At 38.0% G+C, this 19,919-nt stretch overlaps 1 protein-coding gene across 2 annotated transcripts in view; it reads right to left on the bottom strand.

Annotated features, from left to right (window-relative positions):
• Nucleotides 1-9,655: 9,655 nt before the first annotated feature.
• wrn (WRN RecQ like helicase) overlaps nt 9,656-19,919 on the bottom strand; it is a 141,496-nt gene continuing 131,232 nt past the window's right edge. For both annotated transcript variants that reach the window (XM_073042519.1, XM_073042520.1), the window contains exons 35-36: nt 17,051-17,212; nt 9,656-10,919 (exon numbers count right to left, since the gene is read on the bottom strand). In XM_073042519.1, coding sequence (XP_072898620.1) covers nt 10,803-10,919; nt 17,051-17,212 — 279 coding nt within the window. In that variant the 3' untranslated portion in view covers nt 9,656-10,802. The remainder of the gene's footprint in view (nt 10,920-17,050; nt 17,213-19,919) is intronic.

Genomic DNA, 19,919 nt, shown 5'->3' with positions numbered 1-19,919 from the left:
GCACTCCTGTGAAAAGGAAGACTCAATCTCTCAACCTCTCTCCATATCCCATTCCTTTGATTCCCAGCAACACCCTTGTAAATCTCCTCTGCATTCTTCACAGCTTTCTTGAATTGGATTTTTTTTACATTCAGCTCATAGAGCCAACAATTTAGTGTCAAATGCAAAAGGCAGTAACCATAACATCTGCTACTCTGTCTATATTGAGAATGTTCTAGCAGAAGAAAAGAAGAATCAATAGCAGATCCCAGAAACCATTGGATGTCTAATATACAATTGAATGGACAGGGAAAAGGGCCAAAAATGTGGGAAATTGATCTTAATGAACACACTCAGTGAATGAACTCAAGTATTTACCTGGAAAATTTGACAAGGTCTAAAAATATTCTTAAATCAGGAATAAGGTATTGCTTGTAAAATTAAAGTCAGCATCCCACTCATTGCATTATTTTACATGCAGCATGTACTGCTTAACACACACTGTAAAAATATTCGGAACTGTTCAAACGTGCTTTAAAGAGTCATCCATATCTTGGTCCAGAGATGTCACTGAGTCAAAAGGTCATGAGCTCGAGTTCCAGTACCACCTGGAAGCCGAAGTTTCCTTTCAAGCCAGGCACAATTCTATTTTGGATCTTTTTCACCGGTCTTTCATTTTTGGTCGGCAAACACTTTCTGGAACAGTCACTGCATACTCTGATGTGAAAATGATTTCAATACATGACCACAGAGACTCAAAGTCAACGGCTTCACAAGAACAATTAGGGTTGAGTCTTACCAACTGCACCCGTGTCATCCCACAAATCATTATTATTTAATATAGACAGAGTTACTAAGATCTTTTATTCACTGTACATTTAAACTACCAAGAATTTCCTATATGGTAACTTGAATAACATCTCTGATACTTAAGTAAACAATCCTATTTTTCATAACACATGAAACATAAACTGTCTTTCTAAATGAATCTCGATGCTTGCACAATCCACCCAGTTGAAAACCATGCCCTGGAGGATTCATGAAAAAAATCTTTTTGTTTCATTTGATGACACATTCAGGAATATTCTCCTGTTTAACTCCCCACGCCATTCCATGCATGCCGAATGGGATTGAACATGTTCTAGAACTACTGACACACATTCCCTGGGAAGGGCTGGGCTGGCCAGGGCAGGGTCAGCTCCATTTTATGTGCACACTACCCTGCTCCTGAATCCCACAAAGGCATCAATGGTAGGAAGCTGAGTCATTGCTACATCCTGTAGGTGTGTCAGCAGGCATGTCCAGAGGCTGCCTATCATCTAAACTATCAAAAGATATTTAATTAACTAATAGCACTTGAATCAATGTGCAGCAAATAAATCGTGAAAGACTGTGTAGTTTTAGTTTTTATCTGACTTGAGATGGATTTCTGGGTACCAATTGCAAATTTTAAGTAATAACTTTTTAAAGTATTTAAAGCATTTTGTGAACAATGTTTAAAGAGATACACTCACTGGCCACTTTATTAGCCATATCTGTACACCTGCTCATTAATGCAAGTATCTAATCAGCTAATCATGCCGCTGCAGCTCAAAGCATAAAAGCATGCAGACATGGTCAAGAGGTTCAGTTCAAAGATCAGAATGGAGAAGAAATGTGATCTCAGTGACTTTAACCATGGAATGATTGTTGGTGCCAGACAGAGTGGTTTAAGTATCTCAGAAACTTGATCTCCTGGGATTTTCATGCACAGCAGTCTCCGCCTTGTTAATGAGAGAGGTCAGAGGAGAATGGCCAAATTGGTTCAAGATAACAGGAAGGCAACAGTAACTGAAATAACCACGTACTTCAACAATGGTGTGCGGAAGAGCATCTCAGCCCGCACAACACATCAAACCTTGAAGTGCATGGCTAAAGCAGCAGAAGACAAGACCATGAACATACATTGGTGTCCACTTTCAGGAAATACCTAATAAAGTGCCCATTAAGTGTACAGCTCAGAAACAAGATGTCCATGACAATCAAGATGTCTATCTGAGGTAGAGCTATATCCCTCTAGACTTTCTTTCCCGTGCCACTCAGGTCTCTTTAAATCCTTCCCGTTTCATCAACTTCCTGCAGATTCTACCACTTAAGAAGCAATTTACAGTGGCCCGTCGGGATTGAACCTGGTCTGTGGTGCTTTAGGGCAGAATTTCTGCCAGCTGCACCACCATGAGACTCAGTTTCTTCCTATAATATGGAACAATGTGGTTGCTTGTAATTTTTTAAACTTCTTTCTCACTTGCAAAGACAAGTCCAATTACTCAGATAGCAGGTAAACCCTTTATCTCTAATGTCATTTTGTAAAAATAAGGCTTCATTTTTGCAGCCCTTTCAGAATATCGCAAAGCTTTTCACACCAAATTAATTACTTTTTGAAAAGTACTTCATATGGGAGAATAGAAACTCTACCAGCCGATTTGTACACTGCAAGTGACACCAAGAGCAATACTCCAATGATTTGACCATTTGTTATTAGTGAAATTTGCAGAAAGTTAGTTGGAAAACCAGCACCATTCTGTACTGATAACAAACAAGAGAAAATCTGCAGATGTTGGAAATCCAAGCAACACACTCAAAACGCTAAAGGAACTCAACATGCCAGGCAGCATCTATGGAAGAGAGTAAACAGGCAACATTTCAGACCAAGACCCTTCATCAGAACTGATGTTGGTCATCCTTTGATTCTAATAATGTCACAGTCCTCTGACCCACCACAATTGTTTGCAACATTGCATTCCAATTTTTTCAATGTGATGCTTTTCTTAAACTCTTTCATCAGCTGAAGATGGTGCATCTTCTAGTAGGGCCTGTTATCCTGTTTGAAATATACCAAGCAGTAGATTTGTTGGGGTTTATGAAAATCACCATAAAATGTTTGTTACCGTTGATCTACTGTTATATCCATTAATCTATTTTCCCAATCTACTTTAGCCAACTCTATCAACATCCTGTTAAAATTGTTGTTTATTCAAGTTTAGGATATTAGTTTCAGATCTAAGTTTTTCACTCTCAAAATGAATTTGAAATTCTACCATACTATGATCAACTCTTTCTTAGATCTCTAATGTAGGATCATCAGTTAATCTTGTCTCTTTACACAATACCAGATGTAAAATAGTCTGCTTCTTAGAAACTCAAAAAAATCCATTCACACCATCCTGAGTCCTGATGAAGGGTCTCAGCCCGAGATGTCAACTGTTTACTCTTTTCCATAGATGCTGCCTGGCCTGCCAAGCTCCTCCAGCATTTTGTGTGTGTTGCTCGGATTTCCAGCATCTGCAGGTTTTCTCTTGCTTGTGATTGGACATTCACACCATTCTTAGCTTTCTGTTATCGTGCCAATTGCATAATGTTACTATCATACTCCCTTTATTACTGTCAGCTTTGATCATCTTAACACACCTCTTCTTTCCCACTGTATGGAATTCAATCTTGTTAGTCAGATATGAGTTAATTCTGCCAAATCAATGCCAGGTCTTTTAATTAACCTGTGATTTTCCAAATGCTAGCTTGCTTGACCCTGCCAACAAGTTCTCATTAGCAAAGTGGCCTATAATGTCCTTCTTTTATTCCTCCAGCCTTAAAGCAGCAACAAATCTCTTCCTCAAGCAGAGTTCCCACATCTAGTGACAACATAAAGCAGATGACCAATGCCATTGTTACCTTTGCTTCTAGTGGCAATTTTTGGGTATATTCCATACAGACCAAATGACTTGTTGACTATCAGTGATGCTGATCTTATAGATCTTCAATCTATTATTTCCCCCTCCTTAAAATATTTTCTACAATATGAAATTCCATATAACTAAAGTTCCAGGGCTTTTGGGTCTGCCTCTCATGGCAGAGCAGCCAAAAAGAGATTTTGACAAAGAGGTTCAAAAATCAATCTTCCCCATATTGTCAATTACCTCCAATATTTCTACGTTTCTCTTTAAGAGATACACAAGTCTCCACCACAATTATTTCTTGTGGCAAAGTAGTTCAAGTCCACTACCCTTCAGCACAAAATAGTTCTTAAGCTTCCTTCTCCTTCTGTGACGATTTTAAAGCATACAGTGGCCACTTTATTAGGTACACCTGTATACTGTATCTGGTTATTAATGCAAATATCTAATCAGCCAATTAGGTGGTAGGAAGTCAATGCATAACAGAATACAGACATGGTCAAGATTTCAGTTGTTGTTCAGCCCAAACATCAGAATGGGGAAGTAATGTGATCTAAGTGATTTCAACAGTGGAATAATTGGTGGATTCAGAATTTTCACACAAGATACTCTGGAATTAACAGAGAATGCCAAAAAAAAAAGACAAAAAAAAATCCAGTGAACAGCAGTTCTGTGTGTGAAAATGCCTTGTTAATGGGAGAGTTCCGAGGAGATTAGTCAGATTGGTCCTCGCTGATAGGAAGGCGACAGTAACTCAAATAACCAAGTGTTTCAACAATGATGTGCAGAAGAGCATCTTTGAATGCACAACACATCAAACCCTGAACTGGATGGATTACAGCAGCAGAAGGCCACACCGGGGTTCCACTCTTCTACCTTATAAAGTGACCACAGAATGTAGGTCCTTTCACATAAAGTAGTAAACCTTTTATGTAAACATTTCTCATCAATCTGCCAAACTAAATCATCAAGCAGTTATCATGCCAGTAGTGCTTTTCAGTAAGAACTGATGATCCCTTAAGGTAAAGAAATGAAAGAATGTTTGGTGCATGACTCATGATAGAAATCAAAGATGAAACATCTTAAATGCATCCAGCTTTATTGTCTGTCATATTTGAGGTTCATAAGCAGCAAGCAATCTCCTTAATACAAGTAATAACCAGTAAGCATGGAACAGGCTTCAGGTTACAGGGACCAATTGTATAGCTATCTCAAAATGCTAGAATGTCTGCAGCACATCTGTACCATAGGGTCAATATTACATGCATTAGTTAACAAAAGTCAGGGCCTTTCTGTCTGTTATTAATAAATGCTTCAAGCAACCAAATTATATTACCATAACTTATGTGGAGCACAAGGAGATAAAGCAGACTCGCAAGCATTCTGACTGCAGACTGTGCTTTGTGCAGAGTGTCCAACAAGAGTCATGAACAACCAGAGAGCTACTGTACAAGACTGAGTGGCTAGAATTATGTATGGAGCAATTAACAGAGCAATTGGCAGGCATAGTCTGCGTGGTTATCAGAGGACCACTTGTGTAACATCAGCAGCATCATGCAATATTGCAACAAATATACTGCCACTGTGATACATCAGCAGGAATTTTGTTGTTTCCAAAATTCACCAGAATTCCCTTGAACTTCTCCAGCCCAATTGCATTTGGCGTCATTCATCCTGCAGTAAGGCTCAAATATCTGTAGCTGTTTGATATCCTCAATGTTGTACAGATCTCCACCGCGTACACCACTTTTCAGTTAAGTTGTCTTTTTTTTTCTTGTTATGGATGCACCAAATAGGTTTTGCCTTCTAGGCACATGACCCAATATGGACTAACAATTTTCCCCAGTAGAGCAATTTATGAATTGGGTTGGAAACTGTTCAACTTTTGTCCAGAACTCATCTCCAATCTCCGTCATTGAGCTACAGATCATAGGAGGTGCTGGTGTCCATGCATTCCTGGAGGCTGAGCTCCATCTTATGTCTTACTGGTTCACTGAAGAGAACAACAGAATGAAAAATGATAAAATTTAAGTAATTAAGTGAATTACACCATTCCCAAAAATAAAGATCTTCAATGAGACCCCAGAAAAGATGGTCTCTTTCCATTTATCAAGCCCTATGTCCATCAAGGCAAACATCAAAAATGAAATTCATAATCTTTGGAGTGCCAGCAAAGGCTTTGTGAAGAAAACAGTGTTTGAAGATCAAGTTCACAAGCTCAGCAGTAATCCCTTGGTCTAGTACCCTGGACATCTTTAGGGAGCAGCATCTCAGCAAGGTAGTGTCCATTATTAAGGACCTCCAGCACCCAGGGCATGCCCTTTTCTCATTGTTAGCATCAGGTAGGAGATACAGAAGCCTGAAGGCACACATTCAATGATTCAGGAACAGCTTCTTCCCCTCTGCCATCCGATTCCTAAAAGGACATTGAATCCTTGGACACTACCTAACTTCTTAAAAATATACAGTATTTTTATATACTTTTAATCTATTCGGTATACGTATACTGTAATTGATTTACTTGTTTATTTTTTTTAATTTTATTTATTTTTTCTTTTCTAGTTTATGTATTGCATTGAACTGCTGCTGCTAAGTTAACAAATTTCACATCACATGCCAGTGATAATAAACCAGATTCTAATTCTGATAGTGGTAGCAGAGATCTCCAGACACGTTTATTTCCAAGACATGGACTGTCTATCTAAAGCCTCACTACACTGTAAGTCCCACCAACATTATCTCAGCAAGGTCAGAAAGACACTGAACACCTTGACTTTGACTTTACGTGCCAACACCAAATGAAGACCATGGAAGGAGAACAAAACTTGCTCCCCCCTTCAAGCATCTCCAAATGGAACAGTGGGAGAATCTGCAGATACTGCACTGGCCTCATCAACTCCCTCAAAACTGGGCTGGAAACAAATCAACCTCAGTTCTCTTAGCCTGCCTCAGAAGCAGTTGTTTTGATTTAATTGGCTAGTGGCCAGACCCCATGCTTTTATGTGACACATTTCTAAATTTGAAACATGTGGCTGTTTGGCTCAGTGTTTGACATTAAAATTTGTAAAAATCATTTGCAACTAGGTACATCACACCCTAATTGTATTTAACGAAACTTTAGCTAATATCAACATACTTAAGAATTTGGGGTGGGGGTGGAGGGTCTGGGGAAGAGGGCTATAATGCAAGCTCTTAACATTGCTATCACCTATTCCACACTACTGGTTGAGCAGGATCTCTCATAGCCAGAGGGATCAGGTTATACAATGATATAAAACACTAAAGAAATTGGTTTACAAACGGGGGCATATCACAGAAAAAAAGTTAATCTCATATTTGTAATTTTATTTAGGTTTACCAATGATTCCAATATCAATGCAATTGATTCAAAATCACGTGTTTATCGCCATCTTGGAGACAAGTGCAAAATTCTTTCATGCATTTCTAGAAATCCTGTTGTGAATAATTGCATGTCTGGTTATAAATTTAACATTTCCTGATAGACACCACTGATAATCATTACTTGTGTATGTAGACATGATATTTTACTAACAAGTAAAAAGATATGGGCCAAAAATGCAGCATGGACAAGAGTTTTACTTCCTTGGTTTCTGAATGCTGGTCAATGTTTGTATGTGTGAACTATATCTAGTACTCATCATTGCATCCACATTTGCAGCTAGTCAATAACTTCTTCCAGATAACATTGATCTAAGCTCTCAGATCAATTCTGAGAGAGCCCTGCATTGATGAAGGTACTGCCTTTCAGTCAAGATGACACGAGATCTTATCTACTGCCTCAGCAATTGTGGAAATATTTTAATTCTTCCCCCAGCCTATTCGTCAAACCAAAATACTAAGCTTGATTATCCAGCCAATTATTTAATTCATTTATGTGACTCTATTGTGTACCAAGTGACTCTGACTACCTTCTTACAGCCACTACAATTCAAGTACTTCATTGGTTGTGAAAAACTTAGCAAGATGGAATATAAAGCCAGTTCATTCTTTTCCTTTAATAAAAAAACATGGTTTGTCATTCAAAAGTCTCAACAACATTTAACAAAATAGCTATTGTGCTAAAGCAGAATTAAGTTAATTGCATATGAATGCAACATTCTCTAGATGCTTCCTTAAGGACCAGAACAGATATTTTTTGTAATATATTTTAACCAGATGCAATAATGAAAATCTGCTTGAGAGAAATGGTATTTCAATGGCAGAATAATGCAACAGAACAAATTAACTAGATGGGAATCTTGGTCAGCATGGACCAGTTGGGCTATATGACCCTATAACTGAGACAAATAAATTGATTTTTCAAAATCCTCTGAGTTCATCAAACTACCCCAACATCAACACTGTGGCTTATTTATGTTACACTTATTCATTCACATTTAATACCTGCTCATACTGAAAGCATCTGTGCAAAACATACAGTACTGTACAAACATGGTAGGTGTGTGTATAATATATATATATAAAATACTCTTCCAACAGCGGAAGGGAAAATGGATCAGCCATGATGAACTAACAGAGCAGACTATTAAATCTTAAAGCCTGTGGATTCTGTAATAATTGGAGTTCTCAATACTATGGTCAAAACTTAAGTGTTATAAAGACAAGCGTATCAGGAAATAAATATTAAAGTAAACTGAGTTGAGTTGGAATAAAGATTACGCATTATCTGGCTAAATGGGGCAACAGATTTGGAGTATTGAATTACCTACTCTGTTCCTGCCCTTCCACTTCTACATTCGATTCTAGTACTGTGACTGTAACATACAAAACTTATTTGCATTCAATAGCATATATCAGACTTTACAGCATTAGTAATCAGTGCAAACATGCTACTGATTAATTTTGTTTTTCTTGCAAATGTATTAATGTAAATTTTGACATTTTGGAACATTGAACTTGAAGGCAGAGTTCAGGGTTAACGGCTAGCTTCTTAGTAGTGTGGAGGAACAGAGGGACCTTGGAGACCAAGTTCATAGGTACCTCAAAGTTGCCACGCAGTTGATAACAAGGTGTATGGTGTGTTGGCCTTTGCTAATAAAGGGACTAAATTCAAAAGCTGTGACACAATGTTGCAGCTCTATAAAACTCTATAAAGCACTCTTGGAATATTGAGTTCAGTTCTGGTCACTTCATTATAGGAAGGATGTGGAAGCACTTCTTCGGCTGTCCATCGATTTCAATGTTGACTGTGGACAGGGCAAGGCTGTATGGAAGACCAGCAGTTGCCTATGCTGGGAGTCTCCCCTCTCCACGCCACCAATGTTGTCCAATGGAAGGGCACTAGGCCGATACAGCCTGGCACTGGTATCGTCGCAGAGCGATGTGTGGTTAAGTGCCTTGCTCAAGGACACAACACGCTGCCTCAGCTGAGGCTTGAATTAGCGACCTTCAGATCACTAGACCAACGGCTTAGCCACTTGGCCATGCACCAACACTGTGGAAGCACTGGAGGATGGAGAAGAGATTTACCAGGATGCTGCCTGGATTAGAGAACAGTCTTATGAGGAAAGGTTGTGCAAGCTTGGGCTTTTCTCTCTAGAGCAAAGGATGCTGAGAGGTGGCTTGATGAAGGTAGAAAGATGATAAGAGGCATTGATAGAGTAGACAGCTAGTTCCTCTTCCCATGGTGGAATTTGCTAATACAAGAGTAGTGGGAGAGTAGTGAGTTTTTACACAGAGAGTAGTGGGTTCATGGAAAACTCCCTGCCCGGAATGGTGGTAGAGGTAGATACAAGTAGGGTCATTTAAGAGACTCTTAGATAGGCATGTGGATGAAAGAAAGATAGAGGGTAGTTTTAGATTGATCTTGGAAGTAGGTTAGAAAGTCAGCACAAGATCATGGGCTGAAGGACCTGTATTGTGCTGTACTGTATTATTCTATGTAACTGATCATACTGTCCACTGCCTCTTGTAAGGCTACATTTCACAGTTGCAAAATCTGCAAATTCTTTTATTGGTATTTATTTTGGATCAAGATTTTAAAACATAAATACATAGCAAATCTCTCTGGAATTTATTTCTTCAAATACAGTTTAGAAAAATCCTGTCTTTAAAAAGATGAAAAATAAATTCACTTTGTTTCACATTCACATTTAATTAAATTTCCTTTGCCCTTCTTTCCCAAACAGCATGTTATTTTCATCATTAATGGCACCTTTCTATATCCAAACATACCAGCGCAAAGAATGAGCATTCTTACAAGTCTGAACTACCTAGAGAGGTCTTATGACCACCTCCATTTTTCCCCTTTTCATCTATAGAAAAGTACATTGGTGTTGTTCAACATTTGTGATTGTTTGGCAGACTTGGAAACTTTCCACTGGATCGTAAGTTTTTATCTGCACATTTTTAATACATTGTGGCAGATAGTACTGATGCACTAAACCATTGTTTCTAAAAATTTTGTTAAGTTTGCAAAAGAAACATTTTGAAGAATAGCACATTACGTAGGGTAAAATATTATTCCTTCTGTTATAAGACATGCAAAATTATTTCTATCAAGATTACACACCTCTTGGTATTAGTTAGTACATTATAAATTGATTTAGAATTCACAGCATCCTTACTGTACAAAATTAAAGTTTTTGTAGACTTCCCACCATGTCAAGTCCTCTGCTTGTTCTGCAAACATTGTTGCAGAATATCTTACAATGCAGTTTCAAAACAATTGAGAAACAATACTTAGTTAAAATGCCTTATCTGTTACTCATGTTAGTGTAGGAATGATTCCACATTAACACAATTTTGAAAATATATGTACTACAGAATTCAGTAATGATAATAGAGCTAACACCTGCAAGGGGACAGGTGCTGTGTGAACATTTTCACATTGCATAAGAATGTCATTAAAGCTTAACAGTGAATTTGAATACATTCAGGATTCAGTCTTACAACAACAGGACATCATCTTGCCATCTTCAGCTGCTTTCATCCTCCCTCACAGAAGGCTTCTCACCAGGCTGTCCCTGGCAGAAATAATGTGCAATACAATTGAAATGCTGGGCAAGACCCAAATGGCTTATTTTTATTTTGTCACCAGGTGCAGTATAGTGTTGAAGCATTTATCCAAAAACCAATGGCAACAATATAGTTTCAACTGAAGAGTCCTTTTCTCTTTTTTGCCTTCTTTATAGCAGTACAAGAGAGTCCATGTGGTTTTGAAGACCCAAACCACTCTGGGAGTTTTCTCTTTGTTGACTGATTGCAGGTCTGGAAGAAAATAAAATTGTGCAAAGTATTATTAAATGTCAGGTTTCAGCCAGAAGCAACAACTGTACTTTTTTTCTGTAGATGCTGCCTGGTCTGTTGAGTTCCTCCAGCGTTGCGTGTGTTAAATGTCAATGGTACAGCTTAGGTCTCTCACAGCATCCCAATCTGAATGACCCAGCAACAATCTGCAACAGGCCCAATGACACTGTACTCTCCATTCATCACTGTAATCTTATCTAGCATGCTAAATTTTCCAGTTGATAATTCTATCTGCAGGTACAGTAAAAATCAACCATCAAGAACCTCTATGATTATAGAACAGCTTACATCAAGCACAAAAGACATAATCACAGCAGATAGCAACCATGAAATGCCAGTAAGATCCTGGCTGATCTAAATGTAACTTCAGTGTTACATTCCTGCCTATCCCTAATAACCTTGCATTCCATTGCTTAGCAAGTATCTATCCAACTCTACCCTTAAGTTATTCAAAGACTACTTCAGCATTGTTTCTGAGAAACAGAGCTCCAGTGCACAGGTCATGGGATGTTGCAGAGGGTTGTAGGCTAAGCCAGCTGTTTAAGCAAGTTAGAAGTAAGTGCAGAGGAGATGAAGGGCTAGTTTTTTTTTAATACACAGAGTGGTAGGTGCCTGGAACGCATTGTTGGGGTTAATGGTTGAGGCTGGTCCAGCAGAGACATTAAAGAAACTCTTAACCAGGCATATAGATTTAAGGAAAATGTAGGGTTATTACTTGAGTAGGAGGGAAGGAATGGAATGATTGTAGAGTAGGTCTATATACTGTACATTGGCAAATCTTGGGCCGAAGGACCTGTACTGCATTCTACTATTCGATGTTCAAGACACAGTATCTTGAGAAAGTGGAATTCATTACTAAGGACCCTTACCATCCAGGACATACTCTCTGCACATTACTACCAATTGGGAGGAGTTACAGGAGGTAACTAATAATAGATGCACACCCCAACAATTCATGAACAGCTTCTCACCCTCCATCATCAGATTTCTGAACAGTCCATGAATGCATGAACACCACTTCATTATTCATTGTTATTGCACAATTTATTTTTCATGTCTTTGCATTGTACTGCTGCCCCAAAACAAAAAAAAACGTTACATTACATAGGACAGTGATAATAAATCTGAATCCAGAGACCTGAAATCCCAAAGTTTTATTTTCTTTTAAACCAACCACCCTTATTTTTATATCAACCTTGTTCAAGATTCTTCTGTAAAAAGAAACATACTCTCCACATCCAACCCATGAGGAACTCCCTAACAGTTAAAATAATTAACAATTGGCAAGAGCATTCACAATAACTCCAAACAGTAGATAAACTATACAACAAAAAGATCCAATTAACCTGTAAGCATTTTCAAACACTGAATTGCAAATTTTTAGTTATGTTCAATTATTAATCTAGGCAAGACACTGCAGAAATAGCAATAATTAAGATATAAACTTTTATGCTACAAACTGCTAACAATTCGTGAGACCACTATTAACCACACTTTATATACCAACTTTGCAATGACATTTCAAGAACTGGCCTTTTATCATCATGTCTGTGCATTTTCCAATCATCCAGCACCATTGCTAGTTACTGAATATTGATTCATTGTTCCATCTCAGAGTCAAGTTTAATATCACTGGCATACAATATGTCATGAAATTTGATGTTTTGTGACAACAGTATATTGCAATACATAAAAAAATTATAAATTACAGTAAGACATACAGTATATATAGAGAAAGAAAATTGTAGATGCCAGTTGGCTCAGTCAGTGTTTTCTGAATCTTTAAACAGTATAACGGTAAACAAGGAATGCAGAGTGTGCTGAAAAATTATTCTAAAGTATTACCAAGCTGCTTTTCCCCAATCTTATGCATGAACTTAATTAAGATTTACAATGGGCTACAGGATTCAGAATAGCCTTTGCTACTTCAAAGGTCTGGAATTTGGACAACCTCCTTAGGGTTATGGTAGAGATAACAATCATTTTCCTTTCTTCATCCATTCTTCGTTTTTAAGGCAAAACCATTTGTTATTATAGAAACAAGGGCATCTAAACTGTGCCATTAACTGATGGGAAGATAGGCAAAATCATCAGAGCATAAACTATTGTACAATGACTATGATCACTGACCAGCAACCAAAACAAAATGAATACATATACTGTGGCCAGATATGAATTTAAATTTAATTGGTCTGGTCAATTTTTGTGTTGTCAAGATACACAATAACAAACTATAGAGTGCCACAGCAGCATTGTGGTCAGTGCGACGCTATTACAGCTCGTGCTGCTGGAGTTCAGAGTTCAATCCTGTATCTTTCATAAGGAGGTTATACAGTACATCTTTTCCATGGAATGTGTGGGTTCCTCCAGGTACTCTTATTTTCTCCCATATTCCAGAGACGTACCACTTGGTAGGTTAATTGGTCATTGTAAATTGTCCCATGATTAGGCAGGGGTAAGATTTGTAGGGATGGAAGACCTATTCTGTGCTGTATTGCTAAATAAATAAAGTAAATGGTGGATTAAAAGTACAATCAATCGATGAGTATAATTTTGAGAAAGGAGCCTGCAAACCCTAGTTAGCCAGTGACATTCTTAGACATTACTTCTAAAACTAACTAATATCCCTGAAAATTCTGCACAGACATGGAGGACTAAGACCATAAGACATAGGAGCAAAAGTAGGCCATCAGGCTGCTCAGGTATTCCATCATGGCTGCTGTTAGCCTTCTCAACACCATACCTCTGCCTTCTCCCTATATCTTTTGACACCCTGACTAATCAGGAACCTAACAACCTCCACCTTAAATACAGCCAATGACTTGGCCTCCACACCCCTCCACAGATAAACTGCCCCCTAGCTAGAGAAATTCCTCCTCATCTCTGTTCTAAACATCTATTCAGAACTGTATCCTCTGGTCCTAGACTCAGCCACTATTATTCTCTCCACATACACTTTTTCTAGATCTTTCAATATTCGATAGAATGGAGGGGTGGGGCAGAATCTCATTAAAACCTAACTCCAGCAAGTACAGGCCCAGAGCCACTACAAATAAGAGGCCCAAAACTGTTCACAATACTCCAACCATGGTCTGACCAATATCTTATAAAGCCTCTGCATCACATCCTTGCTTTTATATTCTAGTCCTCTAATTGGGTCATGTTTCTGTGCTGTATAAAAGTATGACTATAATATATAATATGATACTGGTTTTACTGTTGTTGGCCTTTTGTATCCTGGATTTCAATTCACGTTTTATTTGTAATATCCAAGAAATGTGATGATACCAAAAATTTACTTTACTGTCACCAAACAATTGATACTAGAGCGTACAATCATCACAGCTCCCTGGAGTACATCAAAGTAAATATAATAAAAATTTAAATTATAAATCATAATTAGAAAATAGAAAAGGGAAAGTAAGGAAGTGCAAGTTAGGTCCGGATATTTGGAAGGTATGGCCCAGATCCAGGTCAGGATCCGTGCAGCAGTCTTATCGCAGTTGGAAAGAAGCTGTTCCCAAATCTGGCTGTACGAATCTTCAAATTCCTGAACCTTCTCCCGGAAGGAAGAGGGACAAAAAATGTGTTGGCTGGGTGGGTTGTGTCCTTGATTATCCTGGCAGCACTGCTCCGACAGCATGCGGTTTAAAGTGAGACCAAGGATGGAAGATTGGTTTGTGTGATGTGCTGGGCTATGTTCACGATCTTCTGCAGCTTCTTCTAGCCTTGGACAGGACAAGTTCCATACCAGGTTGTGATGCACCCTAGAAGAATGCTTTCTACGGTGCATCTATAAAAATTAGTGAGGGTTTTAGGGGACAGGCCAAATTTCTTCAGCTTTATGAGGAAGTAAATGCGCTGGTGGGCCTTCTTGGCAGTGGACTCTACTTGGTTAGACCAAGTCAGGTCATTTGTGATATTCACACCAAGGAACTTAAAGCTTTTGACCTGTTCCACCTGCGCACCACCGATGTAGATGGGGTTGTGTGGTCCGCTACTCCTTCTGAAGTCAATGACCAATTCCTTCGTCTTGCTGACGTTGAGGGATAGGTTATTATCTTCGCACCATGCCACCAGGTTTTTAATTTCCTCTCTGTACTCAGACTCATCATTACCCAAGATACGGCCTACAATTGTGGTGTCATCAGCAAACTTATATATTGAGTTCAATGGAAACTTGGCTATACAATCATGGCTGTACAGTGAGTACAGCAGGGGGCTGAGTACACAGCCTTGTGGGGCACCGGTGCTCAGAGTGATTGTAGAGGAAAGCTTGTCCCCTATTTCTACAGCCTGGGTCCTGTCTGTGAGGAAGTTGAAGATCCAGCTGCAGCTCTGAGTGCTGAGACCCAGGTTCTGGAGCTTAGGAATCAGCTTATTTGGAATGACGGCATTAAAGGCAGAGCTGTAGTCAATGAAAAGGAGCCTTACATATGCGTCTTTATTCTCCAGGTATTCTAAGGAAGAATGTAGTGCCGGAGAGATGGCATCTGCCATTGACCTGTTGCTCCAGTAGGTGAATTGCAAAGCATCAAGGTTGACCGGTAGGCTATGGTTGATGTGTGCCATATCCAATCGCTCGAAGCACTTCATACAATTGATGTCAGAGCCACAGGTTGATAGTCATTCAGGCATGCCACCTTGCTTTTCTTCAGCACTGGGATTATCGTTGTCTTCTTTTTTTTTAAACTTTTTTTATTGTTTTCAAATAGTTACAGAATAAATGTGTATGAAAAAAAAATGTTACCCAGCCCCCCTCCCCTTAACCCCTCCCCCCTCCCCTTAACCCCTCCCCCCTAACATCCCTATTTAAAAAAAATAAGAAAGAAAGAAAAAAAAAAGGAATGCCTGGATATTGGAGGATCCCCACATGCTCCATGGAGTTCGTAATAACTTTAGTATATATATTTCTTTCTTTCCCCAAGTAACCAATTATTTCATCTTCGGAGCACCTATATATTTAATCCTGTCTTTTGTAAATAAGGGCGCCAAATTTTCAAAAATGTTTCATATTTATCTCTTAAACTATAAGTAATTTTTTCAAGTGGAATACAGCCATAAATTTCGTTCTTCCAACGATCTATACTTAGATATGTATCCGATTTCCAAGTCACTGCAATAGCTTTTTTGGCTACTGCCAATGCAATTTTTATAAATTCTTTCTGATATTTATTCAATTTGGATATCGGTTTTATCCCTTCAATATCACCTAGTAAAAGTAATATTGGGTTGTGTGGAAGTTGTATTCCAATAATTTGTTCCAGTAAAGCTCTTAAATTTGTCCAAAAAGGTTGAATTTTAGAGCAAGACCAAGTAAAATGTAAAAAAGTACCAATTTCTTGGTTACATCGGAAACACTGATCAGATAAATTTGGGTTTAATTTATTTATTTTTTGTGGTGTAATATATAGTTGATGTAAAAAATTGTATTGCACTAATCTTAATCGAACGTTTATTGTATTTGTCATACTCTCAAGACATAGTCTTGACCAGTTTTTTTCTTCAATTTTGATATTCAAATCACTTTCCCATTTTTGTCTTGACTTATGGACTCCTTGTTTAATTGCCTGTTTTTGAATCAAATTATACATACAAGAGATAAATTTTTTAATCTTTCCTTTTTGAATTAAAGTTTCTATTTCATTGGGTTTCGGTAATAACATTGTTTGACCTAACTTTTTATCGTTGTCTTCTTAAAACACGAGGGGATCTTAGACTGAAGCAGGGAGCAACTGAAGATGTCAGCAAACACTCCAGCTAGCTTGCTCGCACAGGCCTGGTGAACCCATCCGGGGATGCCATCTGGGCCCGTTGCCTTCCTTGGATTTATCTTCAGAAAGGCTCTTCTAACATCTTCCTCGGTGATGATGAATCTCGATGCCACCAGGTCTGGTTCATCCAGAGGGGGCGGGATGCTCCTCTTCTGTTTGAATCTTGCATAGAATACGTTAAGTACGTCAGGAAGAGAAACACTACAGTTATTGATATTAAGATGCCTAAAGCATAGTGCAGGTTGCAGCACCGGGAATAGGTTAATCTGACTAGTAAAATGTCACTTGAACCAAATCAACAGTCTCATTTGGCCTCACCTCTGATTGTGGATCATCAAATAAATCCCTGACAGAAGTATCAATCAATGGATCATTCCAGGATACAAAACTCACTGAGGATATGCTTTTCTGACCATTTCCAGCAGTTTGATTTTGATGGCAAGGTGTCACTTCTGGTTTTTCTGTGTCCATTTGCTTCTCCTATAGAGAGATAAAAATAATTAGAGAACCACTAGCAATATCTGCTGCGTACAGTATCTTTTAATGATTCATACCATGTTAAGAATCAGCTAATTTAGCACAGATATAGCAGAATGCACTGATTTTTTAATATATCAAAATAAACTTAATTTTAACTCAAAATAATTTTTAAAATTACAAGAATAAACCATGCAATGCCTTTTCATTCTTACATTCATAGTCAATGTTCCATTACATTCCTTAAAACCAATAGGACTGTTGACACTCATGGCCCGCTAGGGTGGTGCTACAACAATTGAGCAAGCTTCTGTGTACTGTGAAATGAACAATACTGATGGCATCCATGTGGCAGATACTTTTCAAGGTACTTCTACCATTTTACCATAACTGAGCACGTTCAATTTATGACTGCATCCTTCACCGTATCCCAAACAAGGGTCAAGGATAGGAAAAACAAATTACTGATTAAACTGAAAAATCCTTGATTGCAAATGGACAGAGCACCCTTCTCCAAATAATTATCTGAGAAAAATCATACAGTTTCTATCTGTGCTGCTGAGTATTTGCATAGAGCTAATCCCTCATTTTAAAAAAATCTTCATTCCAGGAAGGAAGAGAGGAAAAAAAATGTGAAGACAAGTCATCTCAGGCAGTTCTTAAAAGTCTATGCTTGGTTAGTTACATAGCAACATTAGTAGCCAACTCAATTTCAGATCCTCCTGAGATTAATATATGGGATGATAGAAGATAACAAAACATGACCTTGACTACATACATGAGAAATGAATAAATATAAAACAAAAACATGATACACAGCATAAAAATGAGGAAGGCATATAGATAATCATATTCAAATAGGAATACAAATCACTTGATAAACACATACACAAAGTATGATGATGGGGTGAGAAGAGATGGACTGGAAAGATAACATGCTCTCTACCCTGTCCTTTTATTGACTATCATCATCTCACTAATTAGCGCATGAACCCATTAAATGGTGACTGACTTAGAAAATATTATAATCAGAAATCAGAATTATTATTTTTGACATAAGACATGAAATTTGTTTTGTTGCAGCAAAGACATAAAAGTCTATAAATAGCTGGAAGAATAGTGCAAACGAAAAGAATAATAAGATTATGTTCCTGGGCTATTCAGAAACCTAATAGCAGAGGAGAAGAAGCTGTTCCTGAATCACTTTACGTGGGTCTTTAGGCTCGTATTACTCCTCCTTATTGGTAACAAGAAGAATGGCATGCCTCGGATGGTAAAAACACATTTGCTAGAATCTGCTGAATGTATCTATTTTCAGAGATTCCAAACTACAAAAATATTTAGTTTTTATGTTTCCCAGACAACTAAAAGTGTCAAAAATCAAATCCGGTATTAACAGATTTTTAAAAAAAGAGACATAACACAGTAACAGGCTCTCTGGCCCAACGAGCCCACACTGCTCAATTACAACATGTGACTAATTGACCTACTAACCCATACGTCTTTGGAATCTGGGAAGAAAACGGAGCACCCAGAGGAAACCCACCCAGTCACCGGAAGAAAGTACAAATTCTTTACCAGGTGGTGTGGGGTATTGAATCCAAGTTGCTGGTGCTGTGATACTGTTGTGCAAACTGTTATACTACCATGCCACCCATATAGTGTGAAGTCTGAAAAGTATGAACTTAAATAGTAGCAGAGGCGAAAGCAAGATCCAAGCTTTGTCAAAAGCATGGGTTATATAGAGAACTTCAAGGCAAGAGACTGAGACAAAAAGGCTGAGTGGTTTAACCAAGAAAGTTCAGAGCATACAGCTGACTACAGTAGCACAATGAGAGTAAAAATGTAAAGGTCAGAATCAGAAAGTGAAGTCCCAGAGGCAGAAAAGCACTGTATCAATTAAGTAAGCTAAAGATAAGGGGTATGAGAAATTGACTTTTAAATTAGTAAGTAAGAATTTTGCCTAATTAAGTTTAATAAGAACGGAATAAAGTAACACTGAATGAGGTAGCTCAGTAGCTGCAATGGTAGATTTAGCTGGTATTATGTTAATAAGAAATTCTGCAGATATTTAAGCAAATAACTCATAAGTTGTGAAAACTCACCAAGACACAACTATACAGGTTAAATACTGCCATACAGTACAAGTTCTGGATGAAGTTTTGATCAGAAACTCAATGAACATAATACTGCAGGTATTCTTGTTAGTCATCCTTGATACAATAACTACTGTTGACAGTAAATAATGACTAGTGAGTAAAGCTGTAAGGATATGCACGTGGAACTGGATGTGGAATAAAACAAGAACCTGAAGTGGTTTGGTTAGACTTCAAGGATGCCAGCAGTAAAATTCAGCCTAAGATAGCTAGAAAGCAGGCAACAAATCAGAAACAAAGAGATAAGGAATTTATGTTAGGTGCCAAAGGTTTCAGTTCGACAATCGTTCAGTTGAATAAAATTGTAGCTCATCCAAAACTGGTGACAGACAAGCAGTAGTATCATAGCTTGAAAATTGGGGACAGGTATGTAGAATGATCCAAAGCTCTGACAAATTCACAATAAATATACATGGAATCAGCCAGCATAAAATGTATAATTTAAATGGATTTCAAAAATATATGCAAACTGGGCTTAAGATACTTATCAATAATAATTTTTAAATAGAATAACTTATTTCCTGAAAATCTTTGTCAAATCACTTGGGGCAAAA

The sequence above is a fragment of the Hemitrygon akajei genome, chromosome 4 (assembly GCF_048418815.1).
Source record: "Hemitrygon akajei chromosome 4, sHemAka1.3, whole genome shotgun sequence".
NCBI classification, from domain to species: domain Eukaryota; kingdom Metazoa; phylum Chordata; class Chondrichthyes; order Myliobatiformes; family Dasyatidae; genus Hemitrygon; species Hemitrygon akajei.
The sequence above is the reverse complement of the archived record's forward strand: the minus strand, read 5'-3'. Positions and strand labels throughout refer to the sequence as shown.